Source organism: Bos indicus x Bos taurus, chromosome 2 (genome assembly GCF_003369695.1).
Source record: "Bos indicus x Bos taurus breed Angus x Brahman F1 hybrid chromosome 2, Bos_hybrid_MaternalHap_v2.0, whole genome shotgun sequence".
Lineage (NCBI taxonomy): Eukaryota > Metazoa > Chordata > Mammalia > Artiodactyla > Bovidae > Bos > Bos indicus x Bos taurus.
This window is the reverse complement of record NC_040077.1, coordinates 115558905-115579687: the sequence shown is the minus strand read 5'-3', so window position 1 is coordinate 115579687 and position 20783 is coordinate 115558905. Positions and strand designations below refer to the sequence as shown.

The window sequence follows — 20783 nt, the reverse complement described above, 5'->3', positions numbered from 1 at the left end:
CTTTAAAATGCTAATCCAAAGAAAATTCTAAAAGACAAATAAGTTTATTAAGGCGAAAACAGATAATACAACTGTAAACCAAATGAAAAGAGAGCATGATATACGAAGTTCTCAAATTCAGAGTAGATTATATTCCAAAAGGCAAGTTTCCAAGTTTTTGGAACCCTTAGCTATTCGGTTGAGAACAACAAATGAAATACATCTGTCCCTTGTAGAAAAAGGAATGGGTCCCTAAGCTAGTTTGTGGCTTATAATCTCAAATATATATGACTATGTAGTCTATAATAATATATACTGAACATTTAACATATTTAGAACATCATATGGGAAAAACTTACATTTCACATGCTTTAAACATAAGGAAAAAAATTAGTTCAATGCTATCCATTTTGCTAATCAAGTCTATTTTATCATATCTATAATTTTCCAACCAGAGCACCAAACGATCAAATACCTATTCATTACAACAAAACAGGATTTTGTAATACTTCTATCAGTTCTTATTTGTAGATACTGAATCTACTCACTGTTTTCAACAACTTTTTACAGTACATTTTAAAAATTATGTGTTATGGAATGAAACTCTGATAAACACAACTTTGGAATTAAACACTGATAATACAATAAACAAAAACTATCTAGAACCTCAAACAACTTCTACACAAAGAAATCCAGACTAAAAAGAATGTGACAAAATAGTAAAGAATGCTTTTTATATACTCTTATTCAAAAAGTACAAAAGGGTCAACTCAGTTTAGAATTTAAGGTACTAAGTCAACGAGCCTGAATCTTGCCCAGAGATGTCTTTACACTTCAGTGAGCAATACAGACTCATGTAAAAGGAAAAAACAAAATAAAAATGTAGAGACCAGAGGATAGCAGCCAGCAACTCTCATCAAATCCAGATAACAGACTTCATTCCATCTATACAATATTTTAGATTATTTTCATCAATTCCTAACATTTAAAGAGAGCATTTCAACAAGATTTCTTGCTTCTCTTAAAAGAATCAATATATTAGGAACCCTGAGCCCGCATTTCCACGTGGCAACAGGAGATTACAGAACATCCGCCTCTGAAAGGGGCACTGTGGTCCCTTCCACAGTGCACTACACCACTCATCTGTGTTAAATGGGTGGCAAGGCGATTGAGTTTGACATCCCTCATATAAGAGGTGACAATAATCAGTGACAGTTTACAGTTTTTGTGATATGTTTATTACCAGGTAAGATAACTATTACATTCCATAGTAAATTATGTTTCTAACTGCCATGTATATTTCCGTAGAAGATGACTTTTTCTGAACATAATACTGACCCCATCATCGATACACATCCACACACACTAACTCAGCCAGAATGTTTAAACGAAGAAGGGTAAAGACTTCTGGTTTTTAAGCCATTAAATTGTCTGTAAAAGAACAGGATTTCCTATAAAATAATGCTAGCCAGATTGGCTTATCTGAATAATTACTGTTTGCCATTAAAGGTTCCATTTGTCACATCAATCAGTTCAGGAGAAAGTTTTCACCCAATTTTTTTTTTTTGACATGAGAATTTCAGGGCAAGAATTCACCTATCAATGAATTTAAATCTGCAAACCATATATGAAAAAGTAAAAATTCAGAGTGCTTACAAAGGTTCTGGGAAAAGATATTTCAGATTGAACCAAGACATTGGCTTACACTTAAAAACTACGTAAGGTAAAAAGTAAAAGATGGCATCAACTATACTAGAAGGGAAAATAAATAACTAATTTTATTAGCTTTTTCTTAAAATATCCATATATATTTTTTACACTCCTGGAATCAAATAAAGTAAGAAAAGAGTAATCTGAGTGGTCCTTTGTAAAAACAAAAGAACTTTAGGCTAAAAAATTATTACTCTCAGACAACCTGACCTATTAAACTACTTCCTCACAGACATATCTGTCCTCTACTATATTTCTGTCATATGTGGAAAAAAGACAAACAATATTTAATATCTTCAATCTGATAAAATCATACATTGCTATTTTTTTAACATTTATATGTCACAATTAAATAATGACAATTATTTTCAAAAAGCATTTTAAGGGAGTTATTGAAAACATAAGGGTAATCATGGTATAAATCAGTCCGTGGAGTACATTGACTTGTCTCTTTTTTTGCTAATATGGCTACATAGAAAAGTGTAACATTAATCCCCTGACCTGCAAATATTCACAAATTGCATTCAAAGACCAAACATACACACACACATGGAACATGAAGTAAGTTGAAAATTTCTAAGAGTTTGGCAGCTTATCTATCTATCATTTCAAATTATATCTCAATAAGCCTAAAATTGAGATAAGTAGAATATTCATAAGTTACAGAAGCTTCACTCTCTATTCATTGATTCTTCCACCAACTCTTTTGACCATCATTCAAAAAGCAAGAGGTAAGAACAGAGAGCTGGAGCTCCTGTCTGCTCAGAGAAGAACAACTGGCTTCCCGCCTGGAGGATGAAGGGGAAAGATTCTTTTCAGTCTCCTGGACTTCTGCTACTTGGCTAATATAAGAAATGGAAAATGTACCACAGTCCCAACAACTTAAGCTTCCTGATTTCTTACCCTTCTCAGTATAATCTCTCTTGAACGAAATCTTCATCCTAGGATCTCTTTTTAAAGTAAACACATACAGACACAAACATACATAAATCACACCACAACTTCCTTCTGTAGCATAGTCTTAGAAAATGTTTTTATTGATATTTAAAACAAAAATTCCTTTAATGCTTGATAGAAATGTGGCTGAAGGTTTTCTATAATTTTCCAAATTATCTCAAACAGCGTATTTTTTGATACATATACATAAAATAATTTGTACCATTATTATCCAACTATAAGCCAGGACATGAAACTGAAAGGAAAAAAAAGGCAGAGAGCATCACAATTTCACAGGTGAGTAAAAAGAAGGTAAAGTAAGTCCCAAAATACAAATAGGAAACCAATTCAGTAAGTACTGGCTTTTGTCATGTTTATAAAAGAGTGAAATACATACATGCAAAAATATGTCTCAAATTATCAAATAAAACTGCTTCAAAATGACCAAACGAATTCTTAATTTAGTGCTCCACATTTAATTTGATGATTATTCAAACACTGGAAACAGCTGCTAGGAAAAAACACTTACCTGCGTGACTGTTGAAATGTGCAAAGTTAGCAAAATTGGCTGTAGCTGTTGACTGAGGTGCTGGAGCAGCAAAGATGTCTGAGCCAAGATCACTTAAAAGGTCAAACTGCTTCTTTTCCTGCTGCTGCGCTTGGGAGCGTCCTACAACAGGGGACTATAAACCACATATTAACTACAAAGAGCTTCCAGTTAGATTTGCTAAACGTTTATAAAACTACTTCCAATTCACCAAACTTAAAACAGTTCAAAGATTATATAATCTACCTAGAGTTTTGAATAAAAAAAGGTAAATTGAAGAAGCTCAGTCGTGTCCGACTCTTTGCGATCCCACGGACTGTAGCCTACCAGGCTCCTTTGTCCATGGGATTTTCCAGGCAAGAGTACTGGAGTGGGTTGCCATTTCCTTCTCCAGGGGGTCTTCCCAACCCAGAGATCGAAGCTGGGTCTGCCGCATTGCAGGCAGACACTTTCACTGTCTGAGCCATGTTTTCTGAAAAGCACAAATTTTCAACATCTATGCCCATAATTATCTTTTAAGTACAGAGTCAAGAGCAATGAAGTATAATTACAGTAGTTGTTACACCTCAAGACACAAAACAGACTTGTTACTAACAGAGTATGATGATAAGGCTTTCACAGAACAAATCTTTTATCCAAGGGAAGAGTACAATATACTGACTTTACCCTTCTCTTCATTTTTTACTCAAAGCTTTGGTGAAAATGGAGCAATTTATCTAGCTGCCCTAGTATATGCATTTTTTAAAAGGGCGGAATTTAATTCAAATAATAACATGCTTCAGAATCATTCTTATGTAAGACAGACATAATGCCACACAGTAACAGATTTGTCATAACTCATCTGACTGTCATGAACTATAGAAGCATAAACTCTAGACACCAACTGCTGAAAAGACTTCAGTCTACTCAGTTTTTTAGAATAAGTTATGTAATGCAAAGCTACCTACATTTCAATGATAAACATGTTTCACCATCAGGATGGGGAAAAAATTCTGTGCTTGAAAAATCCTTTCCTGTAAAAGTATATCACAAAGGCTATACTGTTTTAAGTAACTCTGATGGTCACCACAGATTCATGTTTTACCACTATATGTTACATCTATGACAATGCTCCTGAATACCTTTACAAACTCATATTCGCAATAGCAAAACCCACAAAAATAGACACACTGCAACCACTTAACCAAGTATCTTTTAAGGTATTATAAACCATTAGGACATAATGCTACTGGTATACCAGTAGCATTATGCAACTGTCTTAATTCCCAAATTCATTGTACTCAATCCTCCTCACGTAGAAGCTTCTACAAAGACTTAAAAATGACTCACCTGACTAGGTGTGCCCTTATTTAAGTGCAGTGCTGGTGCTGAATCTCCTAAAAGAGATTTCAGTGGTTTGACCTCAGGTGTGCTGCTCGTGCTACTGGCAGAGGACCCTGAAATAGATGCATGGACTGACGCCACCACTTTGGCTTGTTCTGGTGGGACATACCTAAAACATATGAAAAGTTGAGGAGGCAGTTAACTAAGGAAGAGGTAGGGAATACTAAGCTCAAAAAGCTTAACTCTATAATTCTGTACAAGACTGCTTCATTATTAATCTTATTTGAAAACCCTCTAAGAATTGATACCATAAGAGTACACTTAATTAAAATATTCAGAGAAAAGGTAATAAAACAGCAACCACAAAACTTGCTTCAATTATTTACTTACAGTTTTTCTAAGATAACAATATTAACTGCTTTTTTAAAAAAAGACTTGTAGTTCATCAAGTACTGTAAAATCATAAATAACATTTGAAAGCTGAGCAAAAGGAAGGAAAAATATTTATGTTACAGTTAATAGCCCAAAATATAAAGGTCTATTACAAATCTATAAGAATAAGATTAACTACTGAATTTTTAAATGGACAGAAGACATTCACCAAGAGAGACACAGAAATGAAAATATTTTTAACCTAATAAAAATTTAAATTAAAATGACACGCATTTGGTCTGAGTATAAACTTTACAAATTTTGTTACTCTCTATTAAAATACTCTGTGCCCCAGAAGTACCATTTCCAGTAACCTATCCTTAGGCAATAATTGGGTTAAGTGTAAATAAATGTATGTTACCACAGCACTCTTGAAAATTTCAAAAAAACAGCAATAAACCAAAATTCATCAGGAGAAAAATGCTTGAAGGGTTATGCTAGTTTCTATATAATACACAGCTGCTCTGTCTTGACACGGAAAGATGTTCATAAGACCTTACAGGTTTTTTAGGTTTGACTCCAGTCACGTAAGGATTCATGGGGTGAAAGGAATAAAGGAAAGAAAGAGGGGAAGTGAGAATACAATGCCCATATATTGGCAGTGCTGTCTCCAGGGCTGGCATTCTTTGAAAGCTCTTGCTCACAGAATTTCTGGGTTTGGTTCTAACTACCTCCCTTCCCCATATCACACAGATGGGAGAAGCAGAAAAGCAGAGTTTTTCTACTGTGTTCCACATGTGTGTGCGTGTGTGCTCAGTTGTGTCTGACTCTTTGCGACCCCATGGACTGTAGCCCGCCAGGGTCCTCTGTCTATGCTCCAGAATCAGAGTTCAAATCCTAGCTCCATCACTCAACAGATGTGAAACCCAGGGCAAACAACTTCAGCACTCTGTGCCTCCGAATTTTCTTCTAAAACACTAAAATATGGTTACTATGAGGTATAAACAAATTAACATTTACAAAGTACTTATACAGTGTTCTGGTACACAAGTCTTGGCTATTATCAAATTATATAACAATCACAAACAATAAAACTTCAGTTTTTTCAGTATATGGAAGAGATGAAAACAGGAAGTTACATTTTCCGATAGTTTGGCTTATCAGTAGTGATGCCAATTTCTGAGAATAGCCAAGCCTTTTTAAAGCATAAAATCAGGTAAGAATCTTTGGCTCAAAGGCTTATATAGTTACAAGTACAAAAGCTAACTAAACATGTACAGCATAGGAAATGAGCTCAAAAACTTGTTAACAGAATAATTTCAAAAACCCTTTAGATGACAGCACCAGTCTCAATGTCTTAAGTGTAGCTGCCCACATTGAGGGTTTTTAGGGAGACTGCATTTGGATAATGCTTATGTCGCAGAGAAGGAAATGGCAACCCACTCCAGTACTCTTGCCTGGAAAATACCATGGAGCCTAGTAGGCTCCTCCATCCATGGGGTCACAGAGAGTTGGACACGACTGAGCGACTTCGCTTTCACTTATGTCACACTACAAACCCACTGTACCACCCACTATGTACATGTCACAGGTGTGCAGGAACATGAGTTTAAAATGCAAAAGTCCCAGCCTACCTGAATGCTGTCACTCCCTCTCCCCTACCCACCAACTGAAGTTTGTATTTATCTTACTCTTATTACTATTCTGTTTCTCAGGACAGAAAAGATAACACAAATTATAATAATTATTTGAGGTTTACAATTATTTGGTTATGGTCTGAATAAATAATTTTTATTATTTTATTTTGTGGCTGTTATCACTAATGCAGAGAGAGGGGACTTCCGGTTTTAATTCTATCAACTCTTATTCACACACGCTTTCCTCTTATCAGCTGAAGGTAAAGCATTTGAAAACCCAGCTAAGTTCTATTCAAACTAACTCTGAGCTGGTAAAAGTGAAACTTGAGAAAATGAAAAATTAGGCCAAGGCTATCAAGGAGAAAGGTCTTAACTACAGGATAAAAGGTCTGGAAATTTAGAACTAAAATGATAAAAAGATAATTATATGCCTCATTTTAAGAGAATTATTTATGGCACCATGTTTTTACTATCACCTCATCTTCCAAGTTTTTTTTTCTTTCCTGAACTAAAATCTTGCTGTTATTTTTTCTTCTATATTCATACCTAATGTTTCTAGTAATGCTGAATATGGCCCTGGCAAAAATTAGTCTCCTCCACAGAACAGTAAGAATACAAAGTTCACAGAACATACAAATTAGAGCCACTTCTTTCTACTATGCTCACCCAATGGAGGTGGAGATACCTCACTCATAACCACAGCAAGTATTCCCTCAACTAGAACAGTTGGCAAACAAGAGGCCATTACTTCTTCATTATCCCTCTATTTATGATTCTCTCTCATCTTTTTAACCTCTCAAGAAGGAAAATACACACTACTGAAACTAAAATACACACACTAAAGAAATAACCAAGAATTCATCACTAATGAGTCTTAGTAAGCTGACTTAAATTGTTCTCATACAGCTAAAATGAAGAGCTCAAAGTAGCTGAACATTAGTTCTATGAATATACCCTTGCTCTGCTTTAAAACACTTCACTAGCCACACGTACATCTGTTTTAACTCCTTTTCAAAAATTAACATCTGACAGATCTAGTTTAAAAAGTATAAACACTTCCTTCTTAACAAGGTAGAAAAATGACTTCTTGGGTGGGTAGTTTGAGCAAAGAATTATTGTAACCTGCAATTAAGTGAATAGACTGCTTCATGAGTGCTTTAGCGCAGTGCTTACTATATTAAAGAAACTAAAGAAACACATGCTAAACGAAGGAAGATTTTTAAGAAAGGAGGTTTTACATGACTATAATGTCTAGAGAAGCTAACAGGGGTAGTAAAGGTCTAGAAGGAAGAATCCCCGACTTCCCAAAAAAAGGTAAGAGGCCTGGTGGTGACAAAAAGGCTACTGCCAGGCACAGATGAGTTACGACAAAGCAGAATGATTTCCATTTTATTGGAAATCAAATCCAATAAAAGCCAAAGTATAATGAGTATCTACCTACTTCCTTATTTCCTGTCTACCTACTTATTTCCTTCCTTCCTGTTATACTAATCTTACCCATAATTAATGCAATCTGGGGAGCCTTTGCTCTAAATAGAAACTATTCACTCACCATCTTTTCTTTTCATATTTTTCTTGTAGGAACTCTTTCACTTTTTGTGGATCCCTGAAGTCTGGAATTGCTGAAGATCTATCATCAAATAATCCTAGCCAAATCTGTTTACAGACCTTTGGAAAGAATTACAAAAACAAAAGAGTTAAATTCAACATCTTAATGAAATTTTAAGAGATAATTAAGATTCATTCAGAAAGCTAACCTACTTTAATTTTAATAATATTGCTTTCAATAGGATATTAATCACAATGAGCAATGAAGAAGCAACAAATGAAGGAACTAAATTTATTTTAATGTTATAGCATGCAATAAAGTCTTATCAACAGCATCACAAAGACCAGCTCCTCAAAGGGAAATAAATAGTGAAACGGGATCTAAGAGGACCTCAGATTGTTTGATCTTAGAATAATCATAAGCTGTAAATCATTAGCAAAGTCATGTAACCTTTATGAACCTCAGTTCCTTCACCCCATAAAACAAAGGAATTTGATCAAATTAATCTCTTAATTAATTGATCAATCAATCAATCTCTTAAATCCTTGACAGGTTTAAAAATCAACCAAAAAACAAATAAAAAGTACTAGAATCATATATAATTTGCTTTTAAAGTATAATATAAGAAAAATACAAGGCAGCTATGACTAGCTTTATAACTGCCTCCTATGCTTTTTCCCCCCCAATGGCTAAAAAATGAGAGAGATTATCTAACTTTTTAGTAAAACTCAAAGAAACAAAATGATGCAGTACTCAAATAGGATACAAAGTATAAAGAGAACTGTACAAAAAAAGTTGATACAGTGTGCTTCATCAAAATTTAAAACTGTTGCTCTTCAGATAAGGCAAGCCACCAACTGATAAAAGGAAGTTACAATATGTTGAAGAGTGGATAGAAAATTTGAACAGACACTTCATCAGAGAAGATATACAGATGGCAAATAAGCAGCCCAAGATCACAGGCCATGTAGAAAATGTAAATTAAAATAATACTGAGCCCCACTACACAGACACCCATACAAACCACCAGAATGGCCAAACAGACTAAACCAAGACAAAGCGAGGCTTTTTTCATGAACTATATCAATCAGAAATGTAATGGAGCATAAGTTCCTGCATTTGATCCCCAGGACCCGCACCAAAAAGAAAAGTAATGGAGAAAATGCTTTATGAAGCTTCCCCTAGAAGAATTTTCCTTTTCTCCTCTAAAGATCATTGTTTAACTCTCTTGTGCCAGTAAGTTTTTTGATACAGAACAGTTATTTCTGGACGTTCTTATAAATAAGTGTATTATTATTGAAATAGTTGGTGTTTTGACAAGTATTTATTACGATAATCCAGAAATAACTACTCTACCCAACTCAAACTACACAGAATGCTTATTTCTGAAATAACAAAGGTTCTAGCCAAAAAAATTAAAAATGACTGGCCATATCATATGCTGGTGAGAATGTGGAACAACTAGAACTCTCAGGAATGTAAAAATGGTACAATCAGTTTGGAAGATAGTTGGCAGTTTCTTAAAAGTTAAACATATACCTACCATGCAACCCAACCATCCCATTTCTAAATAAGTACTTAACTCAAGAAATATAAAGGTACATGTCCATGCTCAGATTTGTACACAAATGTTCACAGAAGCTTCATTAACTCCAAACAGAAAACAATCCCAATATCCATTAACAGGTAAGTGAATTAATAATTTTCGAATATTCAAGTTAGATACTTGAATATTTGGCAATATAGATACTTTATTTGGCAATAAAAATGAACAAATTATTGACACAAGAAACTACGTGAATATACCCTCAGTTATGCTGATTGAGAGACATCAGAACCCCCCACAACAAAGTATACATAGTTATGTATACATGCATAGTATACATATTATGTAATTCCATTCATTTAAAATTTGAGGAAATGTAAACTTATCTATGGTGACAGAATGCAGATCAGGGGATGCACTACGAAGGAGCACAACAATATTCTTGGGGATGATGAAAATGTATGTTATCATGTTACTATAATGATGGTTCACATATGTCAAAGCTCATTAAATTGTACATTTTAAATATATACAATTTATTATAATTACTATTCCTCAGTAAAGCTCTAAAAAACAAGTCCACAAGTTTCCAAAATTATATTACTTTAAAGAACAACACTGTGAAAAGAACACAGTATATAACTTCCAAAGCTTAACAAAATTTTGAGAAATCAGAGATGGAAAAGCAGTATCCTTCTCTAGCTTACTTGCATGCTCACTGAAGTAGATGCAGGAGAAATAAAGACAGGAAAAAAGCAGTCACCCTTCTCCTCTCCTACCATGTACCCCAAGCATGTTTCAGAACATTTCTTGTGGTTCCTTACTACTCTGGGCTCAATACAAATACTATAAAGTCATTACTTAAGGCAGTACAACAAACACAAAGGCAGTCTATTATAAAAACATTTCCGTGGAAAAGCCCAAGAAGTGCAAACACTCAGGAATGGTAACGCAACTTACACCGCAAGTACTATATAAACCCTATTAGAGGACCAGCTTCTCTAATAAATACTTAGCTACTTAAAAAAAAAAAAAAAAAGGATCCAAAAGGGTACCTGCACCCCAATATTCACTGCAGGAGTGTTTACAATAGCGAAGACATGGAAACAACTTCAGTGTCCATCAGCAGAGGAATGGATGAAGAAGATGTGGTGCATATGTATAAAATGGGACACTATTCAGCCACACAAAGAATGAAATAATGCCATTTGCAGCAATATCGATGGACCTAGAAATGATCATACTAAGTGAAGTAAGTCAGAGAAAGACAAATATTATATGATATCACTCATATGTAGAATCTAATTTTTAAAAAAAGATGTAAATGAATTTATTCACAAAACAAAAACAGACTTACAGATACTGAAAACAAATTTATGGTTACCAAAGGGGAAACTGTAGGGGAAGGGGGAAAAAATCAGGAGCTTGGGATGAAGACACACACACTACTATATACACGATAACCAACAAGGATCTACTGTATAGCACAGGGAACTCTACTCAATATTCTGTGACAATCTATGTGAGAAAAGAATCTAAGAAAAGAAAAATACGTATGTGTGTGTATAGAATCATTTTACTGTATACATGAAACTAACACAGTGTTGTAAGTCAAGTATACACCAAAAAAATTAATATTTTTTAAAAAGTCCACACGAGACTCTTCTCAACAAGAAACCTATAATGATTCTCCCAAAATGTAATTTAAAAATTTTAAATTCTATGGCTTTAAAATTACATTTATAAAGAAATAACTGGTAGCTCCTAATTCTTTTATTTAAAAAATTTCCAAGTGAGAAAACAAGACATTTGCTCAAAGACTTATTAAACTGCAATTGAAAGCATTAGCTTACGATAATTTATGACATTTAGTCTTTGTATTCCAAAACCCCTATTAACTAACGCATACAGTTTTTTAAACTAAAAACAATTAATGAATAGCAAATAATAAAAATACAAACAAAAAGGAAATGGGTTAAAGACAGATCATATAGTTAACTGTCTTGGCATTCAACATGGTAACACAGAGCAAAGATAGAGTGCCTGATGACAAGTTCTATAGATACCTGAATTAGCAGCCTGTCACTCAGGGCTTCCCAGGTGGCAATAGTGGTAAAGAATCAGCCTGCCAATGCAGGAGACATAAGAGATACCTGGGCCAGGAAGATCCCCTGAAGGAGGGTATGGCAACCCACTCCAGTATTCCTGCCTGGGGAAAACCATGGACAGAGGAGCCTGGCGGGCTGTAGTGCATAACGTCGCAAAGAGTAGGACACAACTAAAGTGACTTAGCACGCACGCATGCACAAGTCACTCAAAATTTCATACTAACTGCCAGAGAGTCTGTTCTTTCTCCCTGACAGGTCAAACTGGTAGGCAAAATCATGAAAACTCACTGCCTCGGTCCACCACAAATTCATGCTATCTTACTATCAAAGCTCCATGATGTTGTTGTGTGTGGTCACTCAGTCGTGTCCGACTCCTTGCAGATCGGACAGGCTCCTCCATCCACTGGATTTTCCAGGCAAGAAAACGGGAGTGGGTTGCCATTTCCTTTTCCAGGGGATCTTCTGGACCCAGGGAATGAACCTGGGCCTCCCGCATTGCAGGCAGACTCTTAACTGCCTGAGCCACCAGGGAATCCCTTGACACTGACGTTGTTGTTAGTCAGCTCTTATTTCTGACTCTGCTACCCTGCAAAGGCTACTTCCTGTATTGCTCAAAATTCTAGCTATACCTGCCACTCATGGCAGTTGATTTCTTATTCAAGTGAAGTGACTCTCAAAATGGGATCCTCCAATCTCTTGGACTTGGCAGCATCAGCATCACCTAAAAACTTATAAATGCAAATTTTTAAGAGCCACCCAAGACCTGTGAAATCAGAACCTCTGGAGGTGGTATGCAGCAATCTGTCTTAGCAAGCCCTTCCAGTGATTGTGAAATAGGCCAAAGTTTGAAAAACAAGCCTTTAGTAAAATCTAGGCCAGCAGATGGAAACTTCCTTCCATACGAATACTATATATAGTTTTCAGCATTTCTCAAATTTACTTAGCCATTAAATCTTTTCTTGGGCGAGATTCATGAAACAAAGACAGTATTCCAGAGACACAACTGGGAAAATGTCACAGTCCTACCTCCTTTTGATCCATTCACATTTTAATCCCTGAAAATGGCTTCTGCTCCTATCATTCTCCTGGAAACTGCTATTTCAGGTTTGTAGATCTTCTGATCATGAACCTATTGTGAAGTTGCTCAGTCGTGTCCAACTCTTTGTGACCCCATGGACTGTAGCCCACCAGGCTCCTCCATCCATGGAATTTTCTAGGCAAGAGTACTGGAGTGGGTTGCCATTTCCTTCTCCAGAGGATCTTCCCAACCCAGGGATCGAACCCGGGTCTCCCACATTGCAAGCAGACGCTTTACCATCTGAGCCACCCAGGAATCAAAACGCTGCACACAAAGTTCTCTTTTCTCCATGTTTGTTTTGGCTTTTTTTTTTTTTTTAAAGAGTAAAATAATGAATACCTTCAACTGAAAAGAGAGGGTTTCTGAGTTGAAGGAATAATGAGAGCGTGAATAAACTACAACTATCAGACAGCATTAAGGTTTTAAGGTACAGGTATTTAAAGTGAAATTAGTCAAAACAGTTTTGTGTTTTCCTCCAGGCTCATCTGGCTGTTTAGGTACAAAGTAGGTAGAGTGCTGGCTTTAATCAGGTAAAATACAACAGGTGTTAAGGGAGTGGTTATAACAAGAGACCTACAGACCATGGAATCAAAGCTAGGTTAAGAAAAACGGAAACATGGTAAGAATGATGCACAACGAAGAAATTTAGCATCAGTGGACTGGAGGTCTTAAAGGTTATCCTAGAACTCTTGGGAGTCAGAAATTAGAGGGCATGAGCTGGGAAGAGAGGAGCAGTGGTGGTCAGAAAACAGGACACTTACACTTGAAATCTAAGAATACAGTTACTGATATCTAAACTAGAACAAAGGATTCTGGACACAAATAGCCAAAGAATTCAGGAGGCTGAGGTATATTATGTGGACACTGGGACTGCCAGAAATGATTAGTAGAAAAAAAATACTCATCATGTGAAGTGTTAAAATATATACTGAATGAGAGGGGCTGACTGGTATGACAGAGCATGTGATAAATTCTACTGACAATAACATGGGGCTGGGGGCCTTGAAACATCACTGAGGACAAGGAGGACACATGAAAGCCATCATTTAAAAGGCTTCATACATGATGAAATTCGTTTTGATGATCTCTTTGGGGAGATGGATAATTAGTTTTAATTACAGAATAATATGGTAGGTGTGGCAGTTATGAGCCTAGTTGAGGAAACCAGATTGCCTTAATGTGAATTCCAACTCGGGTGGGTAAGAGAACCTGCTTCATTGAGATGCTGGACGAGTTAAATGAGTTAATATGTTTTCCACTCAGAACAGGTATATACAAGTGGATTTTAAATGGCATTAGCTATTATTACTTTGGTGCCTAGTCTCTTATGTGGTTTGCAGTGGAGTGTTATGGGGTGACAAAGTAAGCAAGGATTGGAAAGCAGAGGTCTTACCAGAAACGCAGCAAACGGTGGGTCTCTCATTCCTGCTGCAGACAGAATCAAAGTGGTCTTAACGGAACAATCACCCTCTTTGAACTTCTAGAACACTTTGTACCTCTCACAAGAAACTTACCACAAACTGCCCTGTATTAGGATTACTATGTGTCTCATCTACTTTTGAATTCCCCATAATGCTGAAACAATGGGTTGTGCCATACTAAGGGTTCAGTAGCCAGGTTGATAATATTAAAACCAGACCTTATGGAAGAATTAAACATAAAATCACACATCAACCAACGGAATAAATTCGTGAAATTGTCAAAATAATTTTCTCCCTTATTCTACTGCTAATCCACTTTAGAATTGCAATCACGATAAACACTGAAAGAATCTAGAATATTTCAATGTATATTTATCAGTCAGGGTCAGCCTTAGGAAACAGATGACACACTCAATTTGGGTAATCTGAGAATTGCAACAGACTGTTTAAAGCCGAAGTAGGCTGTCAGGAAATCACCAGTGAGAGTATAGTGTCCCAGGGTTATTACCAACAGCTGCTGCTGCTAAGGTGCTTCAGTCATGTCCGATTCTGTGCGACCCCATAGACGGCAGCCCACCAGGCCCCTCCATCCATGGGAGTTTCCAGGCAAGAGTACTGGAGTGGGGTGCCACTGCCTTCTCCGTTATCAACAGCAGGGCCTGCCTATCACCACCTACTGGCAGCAAAGGGAGGAGGAGAGGAAGTGGTCTCAACCTTAACTTGATGGGAGCTTTGACCTTCAGTGAAGAGGCAGCCAGGCTACAGAAATCCCACACTAAAGAAATTAAGAAAGTAAATATCCTAACCTTTCCCTTCTTCCTTTCTTTGATCTGCTAACAATATTCTCCATCAGTTAAACCCTTCCAGGAGACAAGAAAACCCACTCGTGTACCCCGACAAACCAGGTGCTTGGAGACATAACAGGGTTAAAAACTAGGGCTAGAAGGGCAGATGAAAGATATACAGCACTGCACGTAAATCACGTAATAAATACATGCAGTGCAAGCAATTTAACAAACAATTCTGAAAACCAAAAATACTAATACTAATCAATACTAATAAATCAAATACTAATTCTCAATTACTCACATATAAAAGAAAGAGTTAAGAAAAAAGTGTTGCATCAGGCAAATAGATATGACATGTTATAGTTTTATATTCCCTTCAAGGACAACACAATAAAGAAACCTGCTTCAATGGATACTGACCTTTATTCAGACAACCTCAATATTTTCGTAAAATAGATACAAAGAATAAACAATGTCACATGACTCTACCTGTAACCTCTAGGTCCAAAGATACAAAATAAGGAAAATACAGGAAGATGTTCTGGAATTACAGAAACTTTTGTCATTAAGCCAATCTACACATATCAACTAGAGTTCAGTTTTTTGGGGTTTTTTTTCTGCCCCTTCTCTCCTCAGTAGAGAGAGGATTACTGCCTCCTTCTTTTAAGATACAATTACAGCAATTAACAATACTGCCTATAAAATACAGGAACAAATAATAGGAGACTTAAAGAACTGAAAAATTCATGAGCATAATATCTACTTTTGAGGAGCAGAAAGAAAAGATTAACAGAAATAATTATGAACAGGAAACACTGAAACTCTCTAGTGAGTTACCATGGATGTACACAAAGTCTGTCAGCAACATATCATTTTGCCCTAAAAGGGACAGAAAATAAGGGTTTTGGGGGCCTTAGTTTGTCCTAAAAACTCATAATCAGAAAAAAATATACTTCAAATATGTGTCATGACTTAAGTTAAATACTGGGGAAAAAAACTACATTATTAAAATTTCCTATACTCACCCTGACTATATGAGCATGACTATGCTAATATTTCTAACAGGTATTTCTCAGTAACGGCCTATCTATAAAGGATTTATACAAACTAATAATGCTTAAAGAAATAATAACACTATCCATATGCCTTATGTAAAGATACAGATAGTCTTGCATTTATATAAATCCTTTTAGGATCATGTGGTATATTCCATCTCAAAATTTGGTTTTAAAAAATCTTTTAGCAAGAATTAGAACATATACACCTGAGTCACTGAAAACAGGCACACACAAGCTCTATGTGCAGACCACCAGGACACGAGACTTGTGAACCAGATATCTAAATGGGTAGGTGAGGGAGTATCAGATTAAAGACATTGAATCCAATTTATTTAATCCCAGTTTGTTGTTGTTTTTTAATTTAAGCAAAAACTGCCTTATAATGGCTTCCTTAGCATAGGAATCAAATTCTTCGTCACCACCTATTTAGGTCCCAAAGGATCTAACCCCTGATTAACTCTCCAAACTCATCTTACATCATCACTCTCTCCAGCCATAAAGTCTTTCCTAACCACCAATTCCAAAGGGGCAAATTCCCCACACCAAAACACATACAATATTATCACAATGTATTATTTATTTAATACCCTTTATCTAACTTTTAAATGTAAATTTCACATGGCAGGTGCCTTCTCTCCAATTCATCACCATTTATTTGTATTCTCAGTGCCTGCCAAACACAGAGGAGCCTCTGAATAAATATCTGGTGCATGAATGAAAGCAACCTCCTAACAGCCATGAAATATAAGTACAGTAGAACTTTTTTTTCCCTTTGTTCCATTTGAAATACACATGCTGACCTAGAACATTTAGCGTACCAACTTACGAATAAGTAATAAATACACCAAACCAAATTCTCAAATCAAATTTAGGCCAGATGTTAACAAATTATACCTCTCAGGCTAAATCTGGCCTATAGCCTGCATTTACAGCTGAAGTTTCACTGGAACACAGACACGTCTGCTCGTTTATCTATTGTCTAGGGCTGTTTTGCTGGGTAGCTGTAACAGGCACTGTATGATCTAAAAGCCTAACATTTACTATCTGGCTCTTTAAAGAAAATGTCTGCTGACCCCTGAACTACTTGCAAGACCCCTGGACTTACTATGATACTACCCCAGTATCCAAGAATAACAAAGATTTAAATAAGACAATAAATAAAAGCCCGTTTTTGAGGTATGAGTTAATGTACATGGGGAATAACAGAGATGAAAATAAAATGAAAGAAGTCTTTCCCTGGAGGAAGAACTTTCCAAGAGTGAGGACTATCTAAGGACCAATTTATTATATACACCCACTCACTTGAGAATAACAGAGAGAGATTAATGGGTATTTCACACTTATTCTCAAAATAACTGATAATCACAAAGAAATAGAAAAAAGAAGCAAATACTAGGACATCAAAAAGAAATCAAATGAAGCAGAAAGACCAAACTTAATTCCAAGTGTCTGTGGGTTCTGAAGGAGACCAAGAGCTCTAATTCACCAAGAGCTCTAATTCAGACACCTACAGTAGAGACTAAGTAAGTAAGTCAGCGTACAAACCTCACAGCACACTCCATGCCCTGTTCCATTTAATGTTTCAAATGTCAGAACCGCATTCCAGGTAGGCTGCAAAGAATCAAAACTCATCCACATTTGATCAGATAAAACAAGTTTACTCAAAGTGAACAGTAGCTCTTAAAAACTTTATGGGAACCTGGGCTGCAAACAGGAAGTCATCCAGGGCCTAGGCAGTCTGATTACCTGTTTCCTAAGGAGAGTGAAAAAGCTGGCTTAAAACTCAACATTCAGAAAACTAAGATCATGGCATCTGGTCCCATCACTTCACGGCAAATAGATGGGGAAAGAGTGGAAACAGTGTCAGATTTTATTTTGGGGGGCTCCAAAATCACTGCAGATGGTGACTGCAGCTATGAAATTAAAAGATGCTTACTCCTGGGAAGTTATGACCAACCTAGACAACATATTAGAAAGCAGACAACAAAGGTCCATCTAGTCAAGTCTATGGTTTTTCCAATAGTCATGTATGGAAGTGAGTTGGACTGTAAAGAAAGCTGAGCACCGAAGAATTGATGCTTTTGAACTGTGCTGTTGGAGAAGACTCTTGAGAATCCCCTGGACTGCAAGAAGATCCAACCAGTCCATCCTAAAGGAGATCAGTCCTGGGTGTGCATTGGAAGGACTGATGTTGATGCTGAAACTCCAATACTTTGGCCACCTGATATGAAGAGCTGACTCATTTGAAAAGACCCTGATACTGGGAAAGATTGAGGGCAGTGGGGAAGGGGACGACACAGGATGAGATGACTGGATGGCATCACTGACTCAATGGACATGGTTTGGGTGGACTCCGGGAGTTGGTGATGGACCGGGAGGCCTGGCATGGCATGCTGCAGTCCATGGGGCTGCAAAGAGTCCGACACGACTCAACAACTAAACTGAACTGAAGCCCTTCTCCATGCTCCCACTCCCTGCAAATACATAGTTTACACACATATGTCTCTTCCGTGCTCATGTTTAATCTCAGCACAATTTTTTTTTTTCTGTTTACTTATTAACATTGCACATGGCCCAAGTACATACTGCCTTTTTGGTTAAGTGACTTATCTTTTCAGTCCAGCCTCTGTGAACCTTAATTCAATTTCATAAAAGAGAGAGGATCTGATTAGTCCCTAGTCCCTAGGCTTAGGCATCCAATCAGTTGTGTGTTTTGTGGCTTTCCCAGCAGAGGGAGCCTTCCCGCATTTCTTACTTCAGTAAGGGGAGTATGAGCTTGGTAAGCAGCCCCTACCTTCTAAACCCAAGTTTATTCATAAATGTAATTTGTAAACTATAAACAGCTTTATAAATGTAAGATTCATTATATTAGCCAAGGAAAGTAGTCTGGAGAAAGATTATCAACTGCCCTATTTTATCAAACTAAGATGACATATGTAACTTACCCTGTATGTGTAACAAAACAGTCACCTGTCTTTTTTTATATGTCTTTAATAAGTTTCCATGTTTTAGCTAGCTAAATTTATCAATTTTACTTTTGTGATTTCTTCCATTGCTTTTAGTCTATAAATTCCTCATACGTTTAAATGTTAAAATATGTAGTCAGCTATTTTTTATTAATTTTACAGTAATAACTGCTTTTGTTTTTTGATGTTACCTACAAGTGTATACCTCCTTAAACACTATCATTTAGTTTATTAGTTATAAAATAATCTGTTTTACAGAGAAGTTGCAATTGTGGTGGAAAGAAATCCCATAAATGCTATTTACCCACAGTCTAACATCTGCTTTATCATTCCTCTCTCCGAAAAAATTTTTGGAACCAGTTAAATTATAGAAGTAAACCTTTTACCTCTAAATGTGTATCTCCTAAAAAAAGGACATTCTTTTATATAACCATAACACAATTATCAAAATCAGGAAACTAACACTTCATAATATTGTCTAATCCAAAGACTAACCAATTACCATAATAGTATTCTTTAATAGCAAATGGGAAAAGTTCTCCCAGTACAGTATCCATAACTGTCCTGTTTCGTTAGTCTCCTTTAATCAGGAACAGTTTCTTAGCCTGTTTTTGTCTTTAATGACCTTGACATCTCTGAACAGTATAAGCCAGTTATTTTATGTTTCTAAATTTAGGTTTCCTCATAATTAAATTTATGTTATGCATTTTGGGAAGGAATACCACATCAGTGATGTTGTTTCCTTCCCAGCACATCATATTAGGAAGTACATGATTTGTCCCATTCCTGGTGATGCTAACTTTAATCACTTGGTTAAAATGATACAGGCCATGGGACTTCCCTGGTGGTCCAGTGATTAAGACTGCACTTCCACTGCAGAGAGTGTAGAGTCCATCTCTGCTCAGGGAACTAAGATTCTACGTGCCACGCAGTGTGGCCAAAAAACAACTGCAAAACCAAAAAAAAAAAAAAAAAGATAGAGCCTAGATTTTTCCATAGTAAAGTCACTATTTTTCCCTTTAATAAGTATCTTATCGGGAAATACTCTGAGACTACTATTTGTATTTTTATGGCTTTCTTTATGGCTTAACTAAAATTTTTCTGGATTCTGGCATACCATGTCAGTTAACATTTTAACTGACTCTACATTAACTGAATAACCAACTCCTTTCACACAAGACTGAATTTTGTAATAACTTCATATACATATTTACTATATTTACAGGTCTAGGCTACCATGCCTTGTACTAGTTTCAGATTGCTGTAATTAATGACTTCAATTTTATATTACAAATTACTGCCTATAAACAGAGCTACATTTAGTATCTACTAGAGCCAATCCTATTTACTCTTCGCTTCATAAATTCTTTCCTGCTAGTTTTACTTTTTTGATCTTTTGAATAAACTTTAGAATCATTTTCTTAAAAAGGTAAAAAAAAAAAAAATTCCCACCAATGTTTTGGTTCCATTTGTTCTAAACTTAATTTGTGAAGGCTCTTAAAGCAAAGCGTTCTTATTCCCTAAGACAGTATGAATCTGATAAGCAAGCTTGCCAAGAAGGAAAAATTACCAAAGGTTTATGTTTCTCTCTCTACAGAGCAAGTTTTACATTTTTTACATTCCTAAAATATAACAAGAACACGGAGGTAAGCAAGGGAGTAGAATGGGCAAGACAGTCTGATATTTCATTTAGAACTGAAGATTAAGAAGTTTTATTCACTTGTCCTACGAAGTAAGAACTGTTCTCGGATTATCAATGGTTTAG

The 20783-nt window shown here is 36.1% G+C and overlaps 1 protein-coding gene across 7 annotated transcripts in view; it reads right to left on the bottom strand.

Annotated features, from left to right (window-relative positions):
* AGFG1 (ArfGAP with FG repeats 1) overlaps positions 1–20783 on the bottom strand; it is a 90455-nt gene that overhangs the window by 25405 nt on the left and 44267 nt on the right. For all 7 annotated transcript variants that reach the window (XM_027515167.1, XM_027515174.1, XM_027515184.1 and 4 more), the window contains exons 3-5: positions 8057–8172; positions 4502–4664; positions 3155–3308 (exon numbers count right to left, since the gene is read on the bottom strand). In XM_027515167.1, coding sequence (XP_027370968.1) covers positions 3155–3308; positions 4502–4664; positions 8057–8172 — 433 coding nt within the window. The remainder of the gene's footprint in view (positions 1–3154; positions 3309–4501; positions 4665–8056; positions 8173–20783) is intronic.